The sequence below is a fragment of the Artemia sp. Qi Xiang Cuo genome, chromosome 14 (assembly GCF_049724085.1).
Source record: "Artemia sp. Qi Xiang Cuo chromosome 14, ASM4972408v1, whole genome shotgun sequence".
NCBI classification, from domain to species: Eukaryota; Metazoa; Arthropoda; class Branchiopoda; order Anostraca; family Artemiidae; genus Artemia; species Artemia sp. Qi Xiang Cuo.
The window spans coordinates 39,648,539-39,672,919 of NC_142807.1; the positions used below are offsets into that span (position 1 = coordinate 39,648,539).

Below are 24,381 nucleotides of genomic sequence, written 5' to 3' on the forward strand. Positions count from 1 at the left end.
AATATCTTTAACGTGGATATCCCACTTAAATTAGAGGAGATTGTAACCCCAAGTAATTTAAACAAAGACACAGAAATGTCTGGGGGGCAGGGTTAAGGAAAGTGGGTGAGGTTTTAAGGAAACAAATTGGCATTATCATAAATTTAGAGGGGTTTACTCTCATGTTTTAAGTCCAAAGTGCCATCTGCAATATCATTGAGGATGCTCATAGAGCTGCTTACTAAGTTTCTGTAGCAGGTTTCAACAACGTTTAGATCATCCACAAATTTCCATCTGTTGGGAAATTCCTTAGCGAGGCTATTTATCATAACAGAAAAAAGGAGGGGACCTATGAGGACTCCCTGTCCCATTGTGGAGAGGGAGGGGACTGGAATAATGATTCTGATATTTGACTATCTGTGATCTATTTGATGAAAAGGAGGCAACCAATTTAACCAGTAAAGAATCAATATTGAAAATCAGTATCAAGTTTCTCAACTAAAATATTGTGGTTAACAAGGTCATATGCTTTTTGAAGATCAAATGCTTTTTGAAGGTCAATAGAAATTAAATTTAGCCAGCAATTAGGTTTTCCAAAAATTTTCCCATTTGAGTCAATAAGAGAAACAAGGTAATGGGAAGTAGAGGTGGATTGATGTTCCTGATTTGTCTCAGGTCATTAAGAGGTAAGATTTTTTCTTTTAGCCAATCTGCAGGAATCCTTCATATAGTTTAGAGAATATAGGAGTGAGTGAAATAGGATAAACACCTTCAAAACCAGCAACTAAGCTTACATAGCTTTCGACCTGATCAAATGTAATCACAATAAGTATGGAATAAGGGTTACTGGAGACTTGAGCAAAGGGATGGAATGACATTTTTCAGCTAAGGACATGAGAGAGATCTTAGAAGCGTAGGACCTATACCGAGACTGATATATAAAAGACCTGTAAAGGGGAGAAATTCTATTGCTATCCTATAAATTATCGAAGAATAAAACAAAAAATCAAGGGGATTGCTGAGAGCAAGACATTCAACTCAAAAATGGGAGTTTTTTTTTTGGGGGGGGGGCATGGACCCCCTTCTAAATATGCCACTGCCACTAGTATAAAATTGAAAAATGACACTAGAACTCACATCTTAAACAAAAGCGTTTTCAAATGACACACTTATTTTGAATTTCCTTGCCATGCTTATATTTGGATTGTAAGTTTTGTGTTTAGCACAGAAAAAAAAAAATAAAATTATATGGTTCTTGCTCATAGGGTAGTGCAAATCGCTTTTTGGACATTTCTGCTTTCCCTTGTAAGCATAACGCCTTCAGGGAAGTCAAAACGAGTCAATTGCAATTCAGAGGATTGTACTATTCATGGCAATTTTATCCAGAGTGGCTGCTCAATTATTTGTGAAGTATTTTTAATAAGATAGTAGCCTACTTTAATTTAGATAGTAGCCTACTTTAGATAGTTGCCTACTTTAATTTGATAAAATTCCTATATGTGAAACTTGGGCTGTTTTGTTTACTATTGGAGGCTACTATACAGAGGGATATGTGGATAAATTCATTTTTGTTGGCTTGACAAGTGAGTGGCTAAATATTAAAAAAGTAGTGCCCAAAAAACGGCAATTTTCACTTATCCAATCCCATTTTGGACAGCATTTTCCTTAATACTCAAGCAGAATCAAATGAGACCTATTCTCTATAACTTTACCTAATGATCAGTAGACCTAATGATGATAATGAAGCTCTCTAACTGACTAATTGTAGGTAAATGCATATTCATATTTAATCAGCATTGCTCAGAATATAAATGGATATCTGATCCCCCCCCCCTCTCCCTCAGGGTATTTTGTTCTTTAAATGCTAATAAATTTTGATATAATTTAAATCATATGTATTCAGTTGTGGCTTATAAAATTTGCCTGATTTGAATTTATATGTTAATTAGAAATGGCAGGGGTTTGACGTTTTGACCGGGCTCTGAAATTCGGGTCTGTTTAATTTCTCATTTTTTTTAAAATAATAAGAAAGGTTAAATATTACACACCGTAGTTAGAGCTTTCATATTGTCCATGGTGCTTTTCTTTATCTTAGAAACACCATTTGTAAAAAGAAATTAAGAATATAATTAAGACTTTGTTGTGTTAAATGCTTATTAGCTGTTGTACCTATATTTTCCCCTACAGCAAATATAAACTTACCGTATCAAGGTACAAAAAACATACTAAAACCTAGAGAATATGCGCAAAATTAACAAATGAAATTTTAGTTCTATCTGAGAAAAGAAGCTATGATTTGGTTCCATTATAAGAAAACGGTTTCATAATTATTTTTTTTTACTATTTTAGGTGGATTTGTATTTATCCTGCTTATTTGGATTCAACAAAAACTTTAAAGCAAGGAAGAAAGGTACCAAAGGATAAGGTGTGTGAGCTGATTTTTTTTTTTTTTTTTTCAAGTAGAAACTTGCAGACAAGAATCCTATTAATAATGTTTATTTATTTTAAAAATTTTAACCTAATCCAAATATTATACTCATGTAAAGTGACTTCGTAACGTTCAGAAACTTGCACTATAAAAAAAGGCCAAGCTTTAATTTGTTTGTTTGTTTTTTTGCAGAAAATTATTGTTTTATTTTATTAATTTTTGTTCTAATTTATTTTAGTGAGAATCAAACATTATTTGTGAAATCTTCTGATTTTGAAGTTCTGTATTGAAATTGTACCCACATATTCGTGGTCAGTTAGCTTGAAAACCCTCTAATACCAGCTTTTGTAGAAATCTAACATTATTCATGAACTATGCACTTTATATGTTTTGATTTAGGATGTTCACACTTTAGTCTCAACAACCTCTAGTGATTAAAATTTGATCATTTAGGACCATTCCCTGAATAAACCAAGTACAAGCTTGTGTCAAAAGAGTTTTACGATCTTCAATAAGATGTAGCATGTCCAGAATTTGTTAAATGTGTACTTAATCTGTTTTAAATTTAGGTTTTTGTATTCCCTATTTAACCTCATATTTAGGATCAACAAATTAAAAATCTGCATCCCCCTGAAGGGGGCATTGTCCAGGATTCTACTCAGAGGCCTCAGATCAGACAGATTGGAAATGCTTCCTACTGTATGGTAATTACTGTAAATTGTGTCAATTTTCTTTAGACAAGTGGATAAGAATATAGGAGTATCATTACATATTATGCTCAATTTTCTATTACTTTGGGCCCTTGCCCCTGGGACAACAAGCATTAGTTAAGGAAATGGGCCTAGATACCATTCAATTGCGCACAAGCTACAATTTTGTTTGAAAGGAGATCCTTCAAAGTGCAAGAGCCTTCAAAGAGCCTCCTTGCAATTGGCTACTGATAATCCCCCTGTTATTGGTAATAAGCATTTACCTGTTTCCGAATACAAGTTCCTTCCTTCCCTCCCCGCTTAATGCTGCTATTGCCAGGCTTATGGCTACGCTGCCCATAAATGTGAGAAGCCTTTGAAGTGCTCGAACTGCAGTGGGCCACATAAGAAAGCACGAGATAACACACATCACCATTCTAGAAACTTTGCTCCCTTGTGGAAATTGATCGTCCTTGCTATTCTTATAAGTGTCACAAAGCTCTAAAGCTGAAAAAATGAGCTGCTCATTAAGTATGACTAAACATAAATGGCTTTTTGCTGAATAAGGTTCTATGCCCGCCAGGACATTTTCTCTCTGATAGTGTCCATAACCTGCTTGTTCTTGGTGGATGGATGAAAGTTTTGGAATAGCGGCTAAAATTTGTGGTAAAGAAAGGCCCTCTGTTGGTGTAGTACTCCTTGCACGTGCTGAGCTTTTACCTACACTCCTATCCACGTCAGAATTTTTTGACAAAGTCTATAAAAGAATCAAGTTACTTATCACCTGCTTAAGGCTGGTTTCGATCAAAATCAGCGAGATTATCAGTGAGATCAAAACCACAATGTATATTGTGCTGTAATTATGCATGCCTTGAGTCTTGTTGAGGCTACTGCCGTCTCTAGGTGAACAGTGCGAATTAAAACTGAGATCTCAAAATGGAATCTGTACTCCGAGGTCGTTCAAGCCTGTCATGCTTCTAAGTTTTGGTCTAAATTGTAGTTTGATTATGGCATGCCAAGGTCTTTTGTGTACAAGGCCGTACCCAGGGTTTTTTTTGGAGCGGGTTTTACTCAAAGATTTTTTTTCGAGGGGGGGGGGGGTTACAAACAAAAACTAAAAAAAAAGCATACAAAATTTGTTTATATCCATTTTTGTTACGTATGAACAGGGGGTTTGAACCCCCCCCCCCCTGGGTACGGCCTTGGTTGTGTATAATGAACTTTGTCAGTTTGCTGAACGAAAATGTGCTAAGTGTCAACAGAAGCATCGATTCTTTATTATAGAAGAATTCAGTAATTTCTTAGAAAACATCCCCTAGTGGAATCTAGGGTATCGTATGCAGTAAAAAGGGGTAAGTCAGACAACCCTTTTACTCCTTTTGTCCTTTTGAAGAAGACTGGATTGAATATATCTCTTCTGAGTTCTCACCCTCCAACACACAATGTGAAGCTAAATATAAATCTGAATTTGATTGGAAATTGCAAGAGGCTTTTGTGTTTGCGGGACTGTTCTAAAGTTAAAAAAGAAAAATTCTAATAGTGATGGTAATATCTGTGGTATGTATTTGGTTAATGATAGCCTATATTTGATTGAGTACTTAGATTAATGTTACCTTTTGATATTTGCCGCTAGTCTAGTCTCAGATTCTTTCAGCCTTAGGCTCATTACACCATATCTCATGTCAGACAAAGATCTATTGCAGTGTGGTTCCCACCAACCAATCACTGCAGATCCTGTGCCATGTAAGATGTTTGAATTTCTAGTTGGTGATGAAATTTATCGTATTTGTTATCGTCCTGATAATCAGCTTTGGTTTAAGAAGGGTAGTAGCTGAGAGCACGTGTACCGCTTAGTGTGAAATGTTTTGCTTGAATCTGACTGTTGACAATTTATATGCTGTTACAGCTTAGATCTTAGGCAGGGATTTCATTCTGGTGTACATAGCCTGTGGTTGCTGAGCGCTTATAATCGTGGACTTGATAAGTCTGTTGTGGTACCTTTTCATAGTTTGCATAGGAAATGGGAAGTTAGTTAAACTTTCCACGCCGCACGGAACAAAAAATTCTAATATTGTTATTCCTTTAAGCGGCGTTCACAGAAAACACAGAATTCATAGAAAGCGTGTCTAGCTAGAATCCCATGTCTAGACACGTGTCTAGCCAGAATCCAATGTATAGGCAACGACCGTTCACAAGTAAAATTCGGCGCTTAGCTAGACACGCTAGACAAGGCGCTTGGCTAGACATTGAGTTCTAGACTCTAGAACTCAATTTCTAGGATTTCTGATTACAGTTAATCAGAATGTGTCAACTTCCTATATTATTATCATTTTGTTTACATTTATAAATTGAAATTAAAGTTTTTTTTTCTAACTAATTGTTTTTTTCATTTTAGGCAAATATGCAACACAAGGCAAAATAATGAAGCACACTAAGGGAATTTTTTTGCTTATCTCATCCATTAGCTTGTGACAGTAAAAATAGGGATTACAATTTTGAAAGTTTTGCCCGCATAAGCTCTGTTGATTGGCTAGAAATTACAATTTGAAACTAAATTGTAGTTTTAGCTCTAGACATTGGATTGTGGCTAGACACGTGTCTAGACATGGGATTCTAGCTAGACACGCTTTCTGTGAACGCCGCTTTAAGAAAGATTATTCACCAGGAGCTATCTCTTTACCGCGTCTTTATAATGATAATGTAACTGTCGCCCTAAGAATAAAGGAGCCGAGTAATATGTATTTTTGGGCTAATGTGTCGATTTCGAATTATGCAAATGATATCTTACAGCTCATTGCAATGGAAATACATTTACAGCTCATGGAACAGGGATCCCTATCTTATCTCCCCTTATTTATAATAAGCCTAAATAAGGGCGCTGGGGATGATAGCTCCTTTCTTAAGGGCTAGGCACACGTAGCTGATTTCGGGAACCAATTTCAGCATCAGTGAACAAACGATAGCGGTAAGAAAAACTTATTGCGCAAAATTTTCAAAACAAAAAACCATGGACACAAATATTCAGCTGGAGTTTATTAATAGTTGCTTGATTGATCTCAGCTTAGTTCTCAGTTTAGTTCTCAGCTCAGTAGTGGGGTCTTTCACCACAGATACCTCTGGCTGACTATTTATTTGTATCTCTTTTTTTTTGTGATGATCATGATAAAAGTCGGCGCTGATTTTGTAAATCGGCGCCGAAAACTAGAAAATTTTTCACCCTCAACTCGACGCTGATTTCTTTTCAAATCGGCGCTGATTTGGAAATCAGTTCCCGAAATCAGCTACGTGTACCCAGCCCTTTATTGAAGAAAAATCTTTCTGACATTTATTTTAAGTTTTCATTTAAATAAATTAATTGGCTCGATATTTTATAAAATGATGTACTGGGAATGTATAAGTACACGTGAACAATTAGGCGCGGTGGGTCATTGTTTAGGTTGAGGTGTGTGTTTTAACCCAGACGCCTCAAAGGGTGCATTTTAACTCCCAAATTTCTTAACTCTCATTGAGCCTTCAGATAGCCTAGATATAGAATGATTTTGTGGAAGGGGGGAGGGAGGTAGAAATTGATATGTACCAATTCTTGATTTTTGAGAATATTTTCGGTCTACGCCTTCATTATTGGTGCTGGGGTGGGGGATAGTGCCCCTCCCATTGCGACAATTTTTTTCTATTTGATATAAAATGTTACATTCATTTGCTTATCGGCACAGAGGTGGAAAACGGAGGGGGGGGGGGTGAGCCTCGATAAGAATTTGTGGAGGGGAAGCTGACAATTGCTACCGGGAGCTTTATCTTTAGAGAATTTAAATGGTAATATTTCGGACTTCATATTTAAATACAATATTTAATGTCTTCTTGTTTTCAGGGCGTTCACGGGGAGCATCCTTATAATCAGGTTTGTTTGAATTAATCGCCTCTAAAACTTTGAGAATGAGGGGGAGTAGTATTCCTCCTTCATATTTAAGAGAGCCTTGGGTCAAACTGATCATAGTAACAAACTGTAAGTAAAGAACAACCCTTGTCGATGGAAACTGAAACTCTAAAAAATTTTGATTACAAAATTTGCAACAACAAAGTATATTATTCATGCTGATATATGTATGCTGATTCTGAATTTGCAAAATATATTAATTTCAAAGTTACTCATTAAAAGCTATTAGGGCGTAAAGACTTTTATAATTTCAGAAGCAAGAATTAAGCTCCCCCACAAAAGGGTGCCATCTTGATGCAAATTATGCAAAAAGCTATCCTCATATTTAGGAGATGATAGTTTAAGTTAGATAATTATACCTTATTTTGAAAAGCAAATATACTGACTGAGCTCTTCTTCTCGAAGCATTAATGTGCAAAAGTTAAATTTTGATTTAAAGGATCGAGGTGGACGGATGGTAACCCTTCTTGTATTTTGGGTAAACCTGGTTATGCTGTGAAAAACAAGTCGAAACTAAGTAAAACAATAACTAAATTTTCTCAAATGAAAGTAAAGATTGACACCGTTACTTAAAACGAACATAAATTGTTCTGAATATGAACGGGGCTTTTCCTTCCTCAACCCCTCGCTCTTTACGCTAAAGTTTTATAATGCTTTAAAAATACTTCTCATTCCAATCCAACAGCCATTGTTTTTGAGGACTTGTTTTCAAGGAATTGGGGAAAAAGCCAAACTTTTGCTTAAACAGTGGAGAATTGAAAAGGGGGCAGCCCCCTCATATACGGAATAATTTCTGTTCTTTTCAAGTTTTATTGTCGCTCTTTACTTTTATTTGAGAAGACTTGTCTTTTTATTTAATTTAACTTAAGACAGGTCTTTAACAAGACCAGGTTTTTTTAGTTGTAAGGGTAATGTCCTCTTTCAAGATATGAAGTTCGGCAACCAGTTAGTTAAATAGCTCCAAATTTATTTTATCTTGGTCCTGGTCTTCCTACTGGTTGTGATGTAAAATCAATACGTTCTTGCGTTGAGTAAAGAAAAATATGGATTTTCAGCTGGTTAGCACAGGTTTTTGCTAAGCGTTGGACAGTGTGTGCTAAGCTTAGCACAAGTTAGACAGATTAGCCAACTAAGTAGATGCGATAATTACTCGTAAAAAAATGTTTGGCCTGAATAAAATAATTTTTTTACTGCGAACCCTGTCTAGTCATTTATTTTATTTATCCTCTGCTAATCAACTGAAAGTAAGAAAATTTCAAACACATATATTTAAAAATCTTTGGGATTTTTTCTTCTATACATGACTTCTCTAGGGCATCCCTGATTAACTTTGATGAATGAGGGGCTACGTAGTACTTGCGACAAGCTCTTAGAAAAGCAAGAGTAGGACATTGGTTGATCAGATCTTGTATTTTACTGTGGGAAGAAGAATCACTCCATTGTATGTGCCCATTTCCGATTTCCCATGATAGCGTCAAATTTTTTATAAGTTTAACTTAGCTGTTTAGGACATAAATAAGCTATGCTAAAGAGGTTTGCTCAAATTCGTTTATAATAAATCTTGAGTTGGAAGAAGTATTAAGTTGTTTGCCTTGTCTCTGGTTTGTATTGGTTGTCATCGTTGAACCTTTTGATATGTGGTGAGCCAGTATCAATGGTTTCAACGAAATCCTAAAAATAACAGGTTTTTGGAGAGTTTGATTCCTCCAAGTCCTGCTTAGGTGCCTTAAAATTGCTCTCTGATGAGTTTTCTTATCAATGTCTCCATCTTACGAAGTCGAGGGTTGCATACAGGGTAAGCTAAGATTCAATGGCATACTGTTTATTTATACAAACCTGGACGTATAGTCCAGTTATCTGTGGAGTACTTGGACGCAGATAATACGCATCTTCAAGTGATGATTGCATTAAGAACTACAACATTACTTACATGTTGCAGAGGATCTTTTTTATGATGCTGCAACTTTTCCAATTGTCGTTTCTCTCGATGGGTCGCCCACTTCCGCCATCTGATACACAACCTTGGAGCGCAATCTATTCCGCAGAGCTCCACCACACGGCGCACAATTCCCACAACGCTTGGCACTGTTCCACCGTGCTTGGCACACTTTTGGCATGCTTAGCGACACCTCAATTGGTGTACGTAATTTCTGAAAGTCAATGACCCCCCGTTATCCCTTCGAAAAGCATCTGCTTGTTATAAATACATCTTATTTGTTTTTGAAATTCCATGTTTCGGTAAAAATCCAGTTTTAAGGGGCTATCAGAAAAACCTCAGGTGTACCTATACTGAGACAATTTCAACATTCTGACAGTAACCCAGATTAGGAACATACACTGGTTCAATTAGAATTGCAAAATTTTCCATGGGTATGTCACAATGAGGCTTTTTAATTTTTTCTTCTTATTTTTGTAATTCACTCTTTTAAGGGGCAGGTTTCAGGCATAAGCTGATGCATTATTTTCTTTCTGGATCTACTTTCTTGAAAACATTTTTTAGGATTTTTTTTTTTGTAGGACATAAGTTTTCATTTATTTTAGTATGTAGTAGGCAGTGTGCCAAGGTCTGTCAAGAGAGAATCTTCAGAATTTTCCCCTTTTCAAGGTAGAGTAAGCAGTCATGATTTATATATATATATATATATATATATATATATATATATATATATATATATATATATATATATATATATATATATATATATATATATATATTGTAAAGAGAGTATTTGAGCTAGGTGAATGAAGCTATTAGAGACTTTCAAGAATTGTCATATGCCTTGGTTTTCAGAATTTTTGATGGTCTTGCTGTACTGCTTTCCTTTGGATACTAAAGACAGTTTGTCCAGGATGCAATTATTTACCCTAGACTGGTTTTGAAGAAGTGTGTAATGTTGTAGTACCTTGCTTTTAAGAAATTTTATTGAAAGGGCTGTTTGGAGTGTTGAAAACTGTTGAATAAGTACAAGACCTTCCCAAAACTTGGGGCCTTGGCCAAATAGGAATGGTCAGAAGTGGAATTTTTTTTATGTGCATCACTGACAGCATTTAAATATGTAAAATGCTACATGCAAGGTTTGCAAGGGTTTGAAGAGGTTTTAACACGCCTTGTGCATTCTATACGTATAGTTATTTTAAGTTTATGCATAGTAAAAGTCATAAAATATATTGAGGGGTGCTTTGTGTGCTTGAGGAAATTTTATTCCTATTGTAGAAACTTTCTCCAAATACTTTGTGTAGCTTAACCTTCACATGTAACGTGAATTGAACGTTTTGGAAGGCTTCAAAACAAATAACCATGAAATATTATTCTCATTCGACTTTTGTTTTGTCCTCTTTTAAGCAATGGTGATTTTCTAGTTTGTATCCTGACTTCGGTGCACTTTCCGTTTCATCTTCTGATTATTAGATATTGCTTTCCTCTAGAATCCGATCTATATTCTACTTCTTCCAATGAGATTTTAACATGCACATCTTAGCTGATTTTTATAGTTGTTTTTGCAGTCATGTGCTTAGGAGACACCTCTGCTTTTGTCTAATTTCCGAGTTTTTATTTCCTTCCACAAACCGAGCTATTTAACAGTTTAGGCACTTTAGTTCAAGATTGGGCGTGTTAGCCATCTCTATGCTAGTAGTTTCCTGGTCTATTTTCTATCTCTAACATAAAAATGTTCAAAAACTGCTTGACTCGAGGGGCTCTTGAAGGCACAGCTCTTGGTAAGGCGTTCCTGCCTAGATTTTTCAAGTAGACAGCACTATGTGTTCTAAAGAATAGTTGGAAAGCTAAAAGATTGCAATTCCAAACCAAGGAGCTAGGCTTTTCATTTGGCGATCTTGTAGTCTATCAACTATGTTTAAATAAACCTGAAGTAGCGGTCATTCTACTAATAGTGTTTAGCAGCCAATGTAAGTAATTATATCTTATTTTTACAGAATAATTACTGTATCTTTACAGTAATTATTTCTACAGAAAAGTAAACTTTTCTGTAGAGAGTAAAAGGTCAGGGGTCTCTTTATATGACACAGTCAGTATTCACCGTAGTAGTAACTGAAGCAAGGGTACTTTTAGCTGAATTTGAATATTGACTTTACAGACATATTAAGAACTAATTCAACTCTGACTTTTATGAATTTTGAGTTATTACTTTCCTTTCTTGATGGGACAATTTAATGGAAAGTTTCCATATTCCAAGTTTCTTTTTCAAAGAGGTAAACCTCTTTTTTTGGCAAAATCAAGACTGGGGGTATCCTATGTGGTGCAAACAGCATTCACAAGAGGAGTAATGTCGGCAAAGGTACTTTTAGGTGGATTTGAGTTGAGTACTTACTAAGCGAAAATATTCTGAACCTTCTCATATTTTTTTTGTCATCGTTTTCCTCTGTTATGCAGCTGATAGGGTTTTTCAATGCTAATATGGTAGGGATTAAGTAAAGACAGCTGTTAAAAAAATCCTTAAAGAAGGTACTGCAACAGTACAGAAACTAGCCTAAAGTGCGTATATCTGGAAGCTAATTAGGGGGGGGGGAGGGCGAGTGGTGCAGTAGACCTTTGTCCCCCATAGATTTTGAAATACATTTTGCCCCCACCCCATCCTACATTTTGTGAGTTGGCGCCACTGTGTGTGATTGGTTCCCAGCCTTATTTTGGGTATTTTAAGAAAGAAGTAGTAGAACCATACAAGTGGAACTTCGGAAAATCAGCCCATGTGTCAAGTCTTGAAAGTCTGAAAACCAGTGATTGTTTATTCTAACTTGAAAATGGACAAATTTTGAAGATTATCTATTTATAGACCTTGACACATTGCCAAGTATTGCTTACTAACACAGAAGAGAACATAAATGCAGAGAGAAATACCCTAGAAACCTATAATACGATGGCAGGTCAAGATGGTAAATGTTTGCCATAGGCTTATATTTAATTACCTACTAAAATTATGATTTAACTGACTATACCTAGGTTTTCTATATTCCAAAACAAGACGCATTTTAAGGAAGTCCCAGCATCGAATTTATACATAATTTACTGGCCTGGATACACTGCCTTTTGCCACAAAGGGGAGCTTAGCTTCTGGAAGGATTTTTCTTATCTACCTGAACATTTATGTGTTGGATAGACCTCAAACGGAGAATAAAAATTTATCCCCTGGAATTTTGCATTAATTATCTCCCACCAATAGCAATATCAACTGCGAAGCAATTATTAACTCTCTTGAAAATTTCATTGAGAACAGTTAGGAATCAACTCTAATATCAATTCCTAAAATCCTGAAAGTGTTTTCATCTAGATCAAGTACTTCCTTCTTAAATATTAACTGAAGTTTAGCCAGAAAATGATTGTCTACCCTATCATCTGCCCTACTGTGTAATTCCCTACTAAAGTTTGGAACAAACTCAATATGTTGTGAATTCAAACAAGTGATTTAAGGGACTTATTTTCAAATACGTTCTAGAACTCGATTTATGCGTAGTTTACTGGTGTGGACACACTGCTCTCCATTGCCTATTGGCATAGATAAAAGATAACTTCTGAAGCAGTCATCACAATATACTATAACATATATTAGTTTGATGGACCTCAAGAGATGACTAAGGGTCTATCTCCCTAAATTTTTCATTAGTTCACTTATACTAATAGGCAACTGTGAAATAATTATGAACTTTCTTTAATATTTCAAAGAAAGTGATTGATTTATGTAAATTAAACTCTTAGGAATCCACTCAAGTATCAACTCTTGAAAATCCTTGAATGTTTTATTTGCCTTGACCAAGTACTGTTTTCATAATCTTAACAGAAATGTGTTCAGATATTGGTTTGTTACCTTACTTGGTACTACTATCTAATGATTTGTGATTTGTTACCTTACTATTTTACCATCTAATTGCTTACTAAATTTTTGAATTAATTGTCCAACATTGACCTATATAGCGCCTATAGAGCAACTTTGTCTGTTAAGCAAATATGTATTAGTTTCTGAAACTAGGGGTTCCTGGGCCAATTTTGGGAACTCTCATCCGAGATAGTGAGTTACCCAACCCTTATTTGTTGTAATCTTTGTTCGTTTAAAATTCACTTTGTTATTAGATTTATTATCTTCTCTTTTTTTCATTTCATTTATTCATTCAAAGTTGTTTTTTTGGTCCATTCATTAAATTGGTCATTTTCTTCATTTTTTTATGCTTAATTGGTCTGAGAAGATTCATTCTCTATGCTCAAATACTGAAAAAACTGTCTTTCTTTATTTTATTATTAAATTCCTAGTAATTGAATTTACTTTTCGTACATATTTATTCTTTTCGTAGAAATTTTGTTCTTTTTACGTAATCGCTCTTTACCTATCTTCAAAAAATTCTTTGAATTTTTAGTTTTTATTTATTACTTAAAAGGACCTCGAAACTTTTCTATTCTCAAACCTTTTAGTAAACATTTTGAAAAACAGGGCCCTTTTTTCATGAGATGATTGGTACTTTCAAATCAACAACCAATCAGAATTTCAGATTTTTTTTTACTTTTTTGTGGACTTAATTGTTGTTGGTTCTCCAAACAGCTCAAACATTTCTTCAACAAAGTAACCTTTCCTTAGTTGACTAAAATTGCTAACGCTATATCATAAGACTTTGTTAATTCCATGGCATCTTTTTTTATTGCATTGTCTCAAAGCCCAAACCCAAGGAGTATGGGAAACCGAAAAGAGAGTTGAGCTTTAGTATAGTTTTGATGGAAATTAAGAACCATCACCATAAACAATGCAGAGATACTAAAATTAGCGTAATTTTGATTCATTAAAATTTGGATTAAAGAGATTAAGAAAATAAATACAACTATCGTTTTATTTATATTTTATAATTCATTTTATGATTTTGGAAAATAACACTTAATCTTGCTGATAGTTTTTTGTTTTCCCAGAAATTAAGTGAAGTTCCCTCTCCTCAGTTCTCCGTACTCCTAGGCACACTATTGTTTCTCCTTCGTCCATGTTTTGTTCATGTATAGCTGTGTATCAAAGTGATAAACTCTTTCTTCGTGTCCTCATTTCATTCTCCTGCTTTCTCTTCTGTCTCCCCCTTCTGTCTTTGTCTCTTCAAATGAAAAGGGAATATAATGTTGAGGACATCTAATATCATATTTGAACTGCCAAATAAAAAATTAAATCTATAAAAACTACTAAAATTAATGATAAGTAACTAGAAGTTTGTTAAGAATTTTCTATGACTGTTTGGCTGATCTATTGCTAAATTTGTGCTTTACTTTTTAGGCAGTGGATACACCTAGGCTTCAAGATATCCTTGATGTATTAAAGGCAACCAAGTTCCCAATATACTGTGAAAGGAAACGATATCCGCGTGAAACTAGCAGGGAACAGGAACATCTTGGCAGAATTAGAGTCCAGCTTAAAAATGATGATGGAACCCCATTAAATCCCCAGTTTATCAACAGTGAGTGTTGAAACCCTTCTTCTAATTTAATATGGTAGGTGAAGGGGGAGGGATGTTTTAGAAAATGTAGCGTTAGCTGCAATATCAAAAATAGGTGTATTGTTCTTAGAAAGGTGAAAATTTTAAATGAAATAATTTTAATTCATCTCTCATATATAAAGGGTTGGTATAGCTCATTATAAATGGGGACTATGTAAACTTCATCGGTATTTTACATAAAGGATCGGTATAGTTCATGATAAATAGGGATTATGTAACCCTTATAAAGGAAACTTGCAGTCCCTTCGCTTGAACAACAAGAAAAATCCATGGGCTTGAAAAACTATAAAAGTGGCTGAAACCACGATATTCTGTATCGAATGCATCTTTTTTTTCCCGTTTTTTCCCTCCGCAGCTAGCAGGGCGCCGGAACTTCACAGAGAGCTGTTTAATGGTTTATTTTAAAGGAAATTGATGTATTTAAAAACCTTTTGTAATAAACAAAAATAATTTTAAAAATGGAATCAATTTTGTGCGAAAAGCTTCCCTTTTGTATACCACAGGAGTAGCGAATGTTATTAGCATCATCTTACATACGAAGATCAAAATAGTATTTTTAATAGTGTAAGAAGCATGTAGATATAGTTGTATAAAATAGTTGTATAAAATAGATATAGTTGTATTTGGGGTTTTAATAAAAAATTTGATTTGTCAATTAAAACTAGAATAATTCCAGAAAATTTGAAATAAAATAACTTTATTCATCTCTCAGTTCAAAGTTATAGTTGTCTCCTGGAACCAAACTTTTTTGGCTTAACTCTTAAATTAAATATCTCTATAGTGTTGTGCTGTATTTTTATATAAGGTATCTGTATAGTTTAATGTGAATTTGTACATCGGAATCATGGTTATAAAGATATGTGAAACATAGTAAAGAACAAACCAAGGCAAATAGTGACTAAAAGTTAATATAGTTAAAAGTTTTATTAAGGATTCATTCCTTGACTTAAGATTTATCCCTTGCCACAGGCGGGATTGAGCCTGCAAACCTCTGATCAAGGGGCACGCTTTCATCCACCGTGCTGTGACAAGGTATCCAACAATTTAATTTTTCCACAAAGTTATAGTAAAGAACGAATATTAGCGCATAGTAAGTGAAATATCAAAATATATAATCATATGCACGATGATGCAACATACTATGATGAACATACCTAGCAAAGAACCAACTACGACATAAAGTAACTGAAAGTTTATGCAATGCAAGCATCTTTTGCAAAGTTGCTTTTCTTGACATTGTGCTTGAATCTCTGAGGTTCGTCTCTTACTATTTCAACTAAGGAATAGCCATAGGCTTTTTCCTGTTTGTAATTATCTTTGTTAGCATTAAGGTTATATTAAAGAACGAACTATAGCCAGTAGTAATTGAAGTATTTAAATAAATAATTATACACATGATTATCCAACACACGTTTATCTTTCGACAAGATAATATAAGAAAGATATTTTTTGAAGATTTGTTTTCCTGGTTAGTTGTTGTACCAGTATCATGGTTGCAGCTCCTGCTTCAATCATTTCCGGGTTGCAGCGGTAGCTAGCAACCTAGTAAGAGACGATCACGTCCAATGTTTATATAAAGGATCGGCATAGTTAATTATAAATGGGTATTATGCAAGTTTCATCGGTATCATGGCTGTAGAGATTGCTGAAACTTAGTAAAGAATAAACCATGGTAGTTACTGGACTTAGTTAGCTGCCTGATTCTCTGGTTTTTGACTCTTACTATTCCAAATAAGAAATAGATGTAGGCTTTTTCCTGTTTGGGATTTTCTTTGAAAAAATGTTTCTTGTCAAGTCTAGTGTGAGACAATCACTTCCCAATCTAAGAAATACAAGAGCCCATAACTCCTAAAATCCAGGTTGCAGCGGTAGCTGGCAACCTAGCAAGAGACGATCACGTCCCATACTAAGAAATACAGCAGCGCATAACTCCTAAAAATATCCGGGTTGCAGCGGTAGCTAGCAATCTAGTAAGAGACGATCACGTTCCATAGTAAAGATAAAATAGCCCATAACTCCTAAAATAGAGCCAGATCGAAACACATGGTACACTATTAGAATTGCCTTGTCTGAAACTCCTATACAGGAAACTTACAGCTCCTTGGCTTGAATAACGAGGAAAATCCATTGGCTTGAAAAACAAAAAAAGTGGCTGCAAGCACGATATTCTGCATCGACGGCATCTTTTTTTTCGGTTTTTATATAAAGGATCGGTATAGTTAATTATAAATGGGGACTGTATGGTTACAAAGTGTGAAACCATACACTTTGTAGTCATAAAATGTGCGACTAGCATTCTGTCATAAATACCTTCCCAACCTAAACAAGACTTAGCAGCTTCCTCAAAAGATATTTAGAGTAGAGCTCATGATGAATAAGACAGTTGTAAAAAAAAATAGGTAGCTGCTGAAACCGGGGAGCGAACCAAGGACCTTTAGTTCTACAGTTTAACGCTTTCCCAACTGAGCAGTTTCTTTCTATCTTAATATTTTATTTAAATGACGCATTATATTTATTAATAATTGACCATTGAATTTGAACATATCCGTTTGAAAATAGAGGGCACTGCTACTAATTTCTTTTAGTGGCGTACGAGCCATTTTCTCAATGAATGAGCCCCTCCTCTTCTCTACTAGACTCAAAGAATTTCCACTAATATTCCATTCCACGTTTTAGCTTAAATCCTTAAGACACAATCTGCTACTTCAAAAACTATTTCCTTTAAATAATTCCTTCCATCTTCTGCATTATCCAGTTTTTGAATCTTTAGTTTGATATCCAACTCTTCCAGGAAAATTTCACTCAAAATCTCATTCTGGAATCTACCAACGTCATAGCTTTCAAGAATGTAGTTATCCAGAAGGTTGTACAGTGGCATATACTACTATGACCGAAACCATGTACTTTTAAGTCATAAAATGTGCGACTAGCATTCTGTTATAAATAAACAACTATGTACGATGTTCCAGTGCCAAGCCTTCTGAGGAGAAAAACAACGGAAAGAAAAAAAAGATGCCGTATAGGCAGAATATCGCGGTTGTAGCCACTTCTCTTGATTTTCAAGTTAACATACGATTTTTTTCTGTTGTTCAAGCCTAGAGACGGTAAGTTTTCCAAATAGGGATTTTGGACAATGTAGTTCTAATAGTGTACTTCTTGTTTTGATCTGACTCTATTTTTAGGATTGATGGGTTATTGTAGTTTTTACTAAGGGACGTGATCGTCTCTAACTAGGTTGCTTTTGCGTCTTTTCTAGGTTGCTGCAACCCGGATACCTTCCCAACCAATACAAGACTTAGAAGCTCCCTCAAAAGATATTTATAGTAGAGCTCATGATGAGTAAGGAAGCTGCTAAAAAAAGGTAGCTGTTAAAACCCGGGAGAGAACCAGGGACCTTTAGGTCTTCAGTCTAACCCTTTCACAACTGATCTGTTTCGTTCGATATAAATATTTTTATTTCAATGACACATAATATTTATTAGCAATTGACAACTGAATTTGAACATATCCGTTTAAAAATAGAGGACACTGCTGCTATTTTCTCAATGTATGAGCCCCTCCTCTTCTCTACTAGACTTAAAGCCTTTCCACTAATATTCCATTACATGCTTCAGCTTTAATTCCTAAGACACAGTTTACTACTTCAATGACTATTTCCTTTAAATAATTCCTTCCTTCTTCTGCATTATCCAGTTTTTGAATCTTTAGTTTAATATTACACTCTTTCTGGAAAATTTCTCTCAAAATCTCATTCTGGAATCTGTCAACGTCATAGCTTTCAAGAAGGTAGTTACCCAGAAGTTTGTATAGTGGCATTTACTACTATGACTGATACCACGTACTTTTTAGTCATAAAATTTGCGACTAGCATTCTATTATAAATACCTTCCGAACCTAAGCCGAGTGGATTGGTGTGCTGGATTAGGATTCTTTGTCCGAGAAGGCGAGGGTTTGAATCTTCGCGAACCCAATTCTTTGGTTCTGGACGAACGTCAGTGGTGTAAATCTTTAGGCTCAGCCGGAGTTGACCAAGATCATAATGGATACTCGAATAAATCTGGGGAAGGTAAACAGGAAGAGTATGCGAAAGCAGAGGATGGTTGGCCCCAAGCCCCCCATCGCACTTCGTGGCTGAAGGGCCAAGAAACGGAGGTCAGCACCGCCGGTAGGGAATGTAAAGTCCAATGCCGTATTCTTTACCTTTACCTTTTTTTCCCAACCTAAACAAGACTTAGCAGCTTTCTCAAAAGACATTTATAGTAGAGCTCGTGATGAAAAAGGTAGCTGCTAAAGAAAATAGATAGCTACTGAAACCCGGGAGCGAACCAGGGACCTTTAAGTCTTTCCGTTTAACGCTTTCCAAACTGGGATGTTTCGTTTGATCTTAATATATTTCAATGACACACTATATTTATTATAATTGACCATTGAATTTGAACATATATGTTTGAAAATAGAGAACACTGCTACTAATTTTTCTTAATGGAGTACGAGCCATTTCTACGAGCCCCTAATCTTCTCTACTAGTAAACTTAAAGCATTTCCACTAATATTAAATCCACGTTTCTAACTTTAGCATACGAAAATACAGTTTTTCGTAATACTTGATTTTATTTTAAAAATAATTTTTTCTTAATTACAAAAGGTTTTAAAAACAGCAATTACCTTTAGTATGAGGTATTAAACAGCTCTCTATGATTTTCCAGTGCTCTGCGAGCTGCGGAAAAAGAAAAACGGAAACAAAAGATGTCTTCGATCAAGAATATCGTGGTTCCAGCCACTTTTCTTGTTTTTCAAGCAAATGGATTTTCCTTATTGTTTAATCCAAGGGACTGTAAATTTTGTATACAAGGGTGTCGGAAAAGGCGGTTCTAATAGTGTACTTCTTTTTTGGTCTGACACTAATTTTAGAAGTCATGGGCTATTGTACTTTTTACAGTGGGACGTTGAAATAAAAAGTAATGTGTCATTGAAATAAAAATATTAATATCGAACGAAACAGATCAGTTGTGAAAGGGTTAGACTGAAGACCTAAAGGTCCCTGGTTCTCTCCCGGGTTTTAACAGCTACCTTTTTTTAGCAGCTTCCTTATTCATCAACATTGGACGTGACTACCGCTGCAAGCCGGATGTGCTCTACTGTAAAACATTGGACGTGATCGTCTCTTACTAGGTTGCTAGCTACCGCTGCAACCCGGATATCTTTTGAGGGAGCTTCTAAGTCTTGTATTGGTTGGGAAGGTATCCGGGTTGCAGCAACCTAGAAAAGACGCAAAAGCAACCTAGTTAGAGACGATCACGTCCCTTAGCAAAAACTAGAATAACCCATAACTCCTAAAAATAGAGTCGGATCAAAACAAGAAGTACACTGTTAGAACTACATTGTTCGAAACCCCTATATGGAAAACTTACCGTCTCTTGGCTTGAACAACAAGGAAAATATATTGGCTTGAAATTAAAGAAAAGTGGCTGAAACCACAATATTCTGCATATACGGCATCTTTTTTTTCTTTCTTTTTTTTCCTCCTCAGAAAGCTTGGCACTGAAACATCGTAGAGAGTTGTTTATTTATAACAGAATGCTAGTCGCACATTTTATGACTTAAAAGTACATGGTTTCGGTCATAGTAGTATATGCCACTGTACAACCTTCTGGATAACTACATTCTTGAAAGCTATGACGTTGGTAGATTCCAGAATGAGATTTTGAGTGAAATTTTCCTGGAAGAGTTGGATATCAAACTAAAGATTCAAAAACTGGATAATGCAGAAGATGGAAGGAATTATTTAAAGGAAATAGTTTTTGAAGTAGCAGATTGTCTTAAGGATTTAAGCTAAAACGTGGAATGGAATATTAGTGGAAATTCTTTGAGTCTAGTAGAGAAGAGGAGGGGCTCATTCATTGAGAAAATGGCTCGTACGCCACTAAAAGAAATTAGTAGCAGTGCCCTCTATTTTCAAACGGATATGTTCAAATTCAATGGTCAATTATCAGAGGCAACGCTGTAGCGTTGCCTATAGTAAAGGCCATACGGCTCCAATGTTTTATTATTATTATTTATTTATTTATTTATTTTCCCAGAGGCACTTCATATGGAAGGGGTTGTCGTAGAAACTTCAAAGGGGGATCATTCGATTGAAAATCGAGAGTTCTAGTGCCCTTTTTAATAGTCGAAAGTGATTGGAGCGTAACTAGCCCCCCCCCCCACGCACATCAATTCTCCAAAAACATCCAATCAAAATTTTGAGATAGCAATTTTTTTCAGCGTAGTTGATTTCCAGATAGAAAATATATTTTTGAAACCCTCCAACAACCCTCAAGGCACGGGTTTTAAGTTATGCCCTGGGGGCAACTATGGAGTTGATAGAAGGCGTTGTCGTAAAAACTTCAAAAAAGGCTCATTCGATTGGATATCGAGAGTTCTAGTGCCCTTTTTAATAGTCAAAAATGATTGGAGGACAACTAGCCTCCCCCACGCCCATCATTCCGCCAAACACATCCAATCAAAATTTTGAGATAGCCATTTTGTTCAGCGTAGTTGATTTTAAGATAGAAAGTTATTTTTTAGGAGGATAATCACCCAAAATCCTCAGGGCAAGGGTTTTAAATTATGCCCTGGGGGAATATAAGGTTTTTATAGAAGGCGTTGTCGTAGAAACTTCAAAACAGGCTCATTCGATTGGAAATTCAAAAAGCTAGTGCCCTTTTTAATAGTCGAAAGTGATTAGAGTGCAACTAGCCCCCTCCCCCCCCCCACGCCCATCATTTCCCCAAACACATCCAATCAAAATTTCGAGATAGCCATGTTGTTCAGCGTAGTTGATTTCCAGATAGAACATATGTTTTGAGGAGGATACTCCCCCAGAGCCCTCGGGGCAAGGGTTTCATGGTATGCCCTTGGGGCATATAAGGATTTTATAGAAGGCATTTTCTTAGAAAATTCAAAAGAGGCTCATTCGTTTGGAAATTCAAAGGGATAGTGCCCTTTTTAATAGTCGAGTGATTGGAGGGGAACTAGCCCCCCCCCCCCACGCCCATCAGTCCCTCACACACTGCAAATCAACATTTTTAGATAGATCTTTTGTTCAGCGTTGTTTATTTTCTGCTAGATATTGTGTGTGTGACGAAGAAGCTCCCCCACAACCCTCAAAGACCGGGTTTCAATTTATGCCCTGGGGGTTTCTAAGACTTTTATACAAAGTGGTGTCGTAGAAACTTAAAAAAAGATTCATTCGTTTAGAAATTCAAAAGGATAGTGCCCTTTTTAATAGTAGAAAGTGTTTGGAGGGCAACTAGCCCCCCCCACGCCCATCATTCCCCCAAACACATCCAATCAAAATTTTGAGATAGCCATTTTGTTCAGCGTAGTTGATTTCCAGATAAAAAATATATTTTTGAGGAGGAAAATCCCCAAAACCCTCAGGGCAAGGGTTTAAGTTATGCCCTGGGGGCATATAAGGTTTTTATAGAAGGCGTTGTTGTAGAAACTTAAAAAAAGGCTCATTCGATTAGAAATTCAAAGGGCTAGTGCCCTTTTTAATAGTCGAAAGTGATGTTATTTGGGCCATTTTGTTCAGCGTAGTTGATTTCCAGATAGAAAATATATTTTTGAGGAAGACAATCCCCCACAACCCTCGGGGAAAGGGTTTTAAGTTATGCCCTTGAGGCATATGAGATTTTTATAGAAAGCGTTGTCATAGAAACTTCAAAACAGGCTCATTCAATTGGGAATTCAAAGGGCTAATGCCCTTTTTAATAGTCGAAAGTGATTGGAGGGCAACTAGCCCCCCTCCCACGCCCATCATTCCCCCAAACACATCCAATCAAAATTTGAGATAGCAATTTTGTTCAGCGTAATTGATTTGAAAATAACAAATAGTTTTTTGAGGGGGACAATCCCCACAACCCTCGGGGCAAGGGTTTTAAGTTATGTCCTGGAGGCATATTAGTTTTTTATAGAAGGCGTTGTCGAAGACACTTCAAAAAAGGTTCATTCGATTAGAAATTCAAAGGGCTAGTGCCCTTTTTAATAGTCAAAAGTTATCGTAGGGCAACTAGCCCCCCCCCCACGCCCATCATTCCGCCAAACACATTCAATCAAAATTTTGAGATAGCCGTTTTGTTCAGCGTAGTTGATTTCCTGATAGAAAATAGGTTTTTGGGGAGGACAATCCCCCACAACCCTTTGGACAAGGGTTTTAAGTTATGTCCTGGGGGTATATAAGGTTTTTATAGAAGGCGTTGTCGTAAGGATCATTCGATTGGAAATTGATAGGGATATTGTCCTTTTTAATAGTCGAAAGTTACTGGAGGGCAACTAGCCCCCCCCTTCGCCAATCATTCCCCCAAACACATCCAATCAAAATTTTGAGATAGTCATTTTATTCAACGTATTTGATTTCCAGATAGAAAATATATTTTTGAGGAGGCCACTCCCCCACAACCCTCAGGGCAAGGGGGCATATAAGGTTTTTATAGAAGGCGTTGCCGTAGAAACTTCAAAACAGGCTCAATCGATTGGAAATTAAAGGGCTACTGCCCTTTTTAATAGTCGAAATTGATTGGAGGGCAACTCCCCCCCCCCACTCCCATCATTCCCCCAAACACATCCAATCAAAATTTTGAGATAGCCATTTTGTTCAGCGTAGTTGATTTCCAAATAGAAAATATGTTGTAGGGCACTCCCCCACAACCCTAAGGGCAAGGGTTTTAAGTTATTCCCTGCGGGCATATAAGGTTTTTATAGAATGTGTTGTCGTAGAAACTTCAAAACAGGCTCATTCAATTGGAAATTCAAAGGACTAGTACCCCTTTGAATAGTCGAAAGTTATTGGAGGGGAACTATCCCCCCCCCACGCCCATCAGTCCCCCCCACACTTCCAATCAAAATTTTGAGCTAGCCATTTTGTTCAGCGTAGTTGATTTTCACGTAGAAAACATGTTTTTGAGGAGGACAATCCCCCCCAACCCTCAGGGCAAGGGCTTCAAGATATGACCTGGGGTAAGATCATGTTTTTATAGAAGGTGTTGTCAGAGACACTTAAAAAAAGTCTCATTCGATTTGAAATTCAAAGGGATAGTGCCCTGTTTAATAGTCGAAAGTGATTTGAGGGAAACTAGCCCCCCCCACGCCCATCATTCCCCCAAACACATCAAATCAAAATTTTGAGGTAGCCATTTTGTTCAGCGTAGTTGATTTCCAGATAGAAAATATATTTCTGAGGAGGACAATCCCCACAACCCTCAGGGCAAGGGTTTAAGTTATGCCCTGTGGGCATATAAGGTTTTTATAGAAAGCATTGTTGTAGAAACTTAAAAAAAGGCTCATTCGATTAGAAATTCAATGGGCTAGTGCCCTTTTTAATAGTCCAAAGTGATGTTAGTTGTGCCATTTTGTTCAGCGTAGTTGATTTCCAGATAGAAAATATATTTTTGAGGAAGAAACTCCCCCACAAACCTCAGGGAAACAGTTTTTAAGTTATGCCCTTGGGGCATATGAGGTTTTTATAGAAGGCGTTGTCATAGAAACATCAAAACAGGCTCATTCAATTGGAAATTCAAAGGGCTCATGCCCTTTTTAATAGTCGAAAGTGATTGGAGGGCAACTAGCCCCCCTCCCACGCCCATCATTCCCCCAAACACATCCAATCAAAATTTGAGATAGCAATTTTGTTCAGCGTAGTTGATTTCCAGATAGAAAATATTATTTTGAGGAGGACACTCCCCCACAACCCTCAGGACCAGGGTTTTAAGTTATGCCCTGGGGGCATATAAGGTTTTTATAGAAGGCGTTGTATTAGAAACTTCAAAAAAGGTTCATTCGATTAGAAATTCAAAGGGCTAGTGCCCTTTTTAATAGTCAAAAGTTATCGTAGGGCA

At 36.2% G+C, this 24,381-nt stretch overlaps 1 protein-coding gene across 1 annotated transcript in view; it reads left to right on the forward strand.

Moving 5' to 3' along the window:
- The window catches only part of LOC148944451 (signal recognition particle 19 kDa protein-like), a 49,635-nt gene that overhangs the window by 19,824 nt on the left and 5,430 nt on the right, over positions 1 to 24,381 (forward strand). Inside the window, exons 2-3 of the mRNA XM_089099769.1 lie at positions 2,329 to 2,404; positions 14,284 to 14,464. Coding sequence (XP_088955895.1) covers positions 2,329 to 2,404; positions 14,284 to 14,464 — 257 coding nt within the window. The remainder of the gene's footprint in view (positions 1 to 2,328; positions 2,405 to 14,283; positions 14,465 to 24,381) is intronic.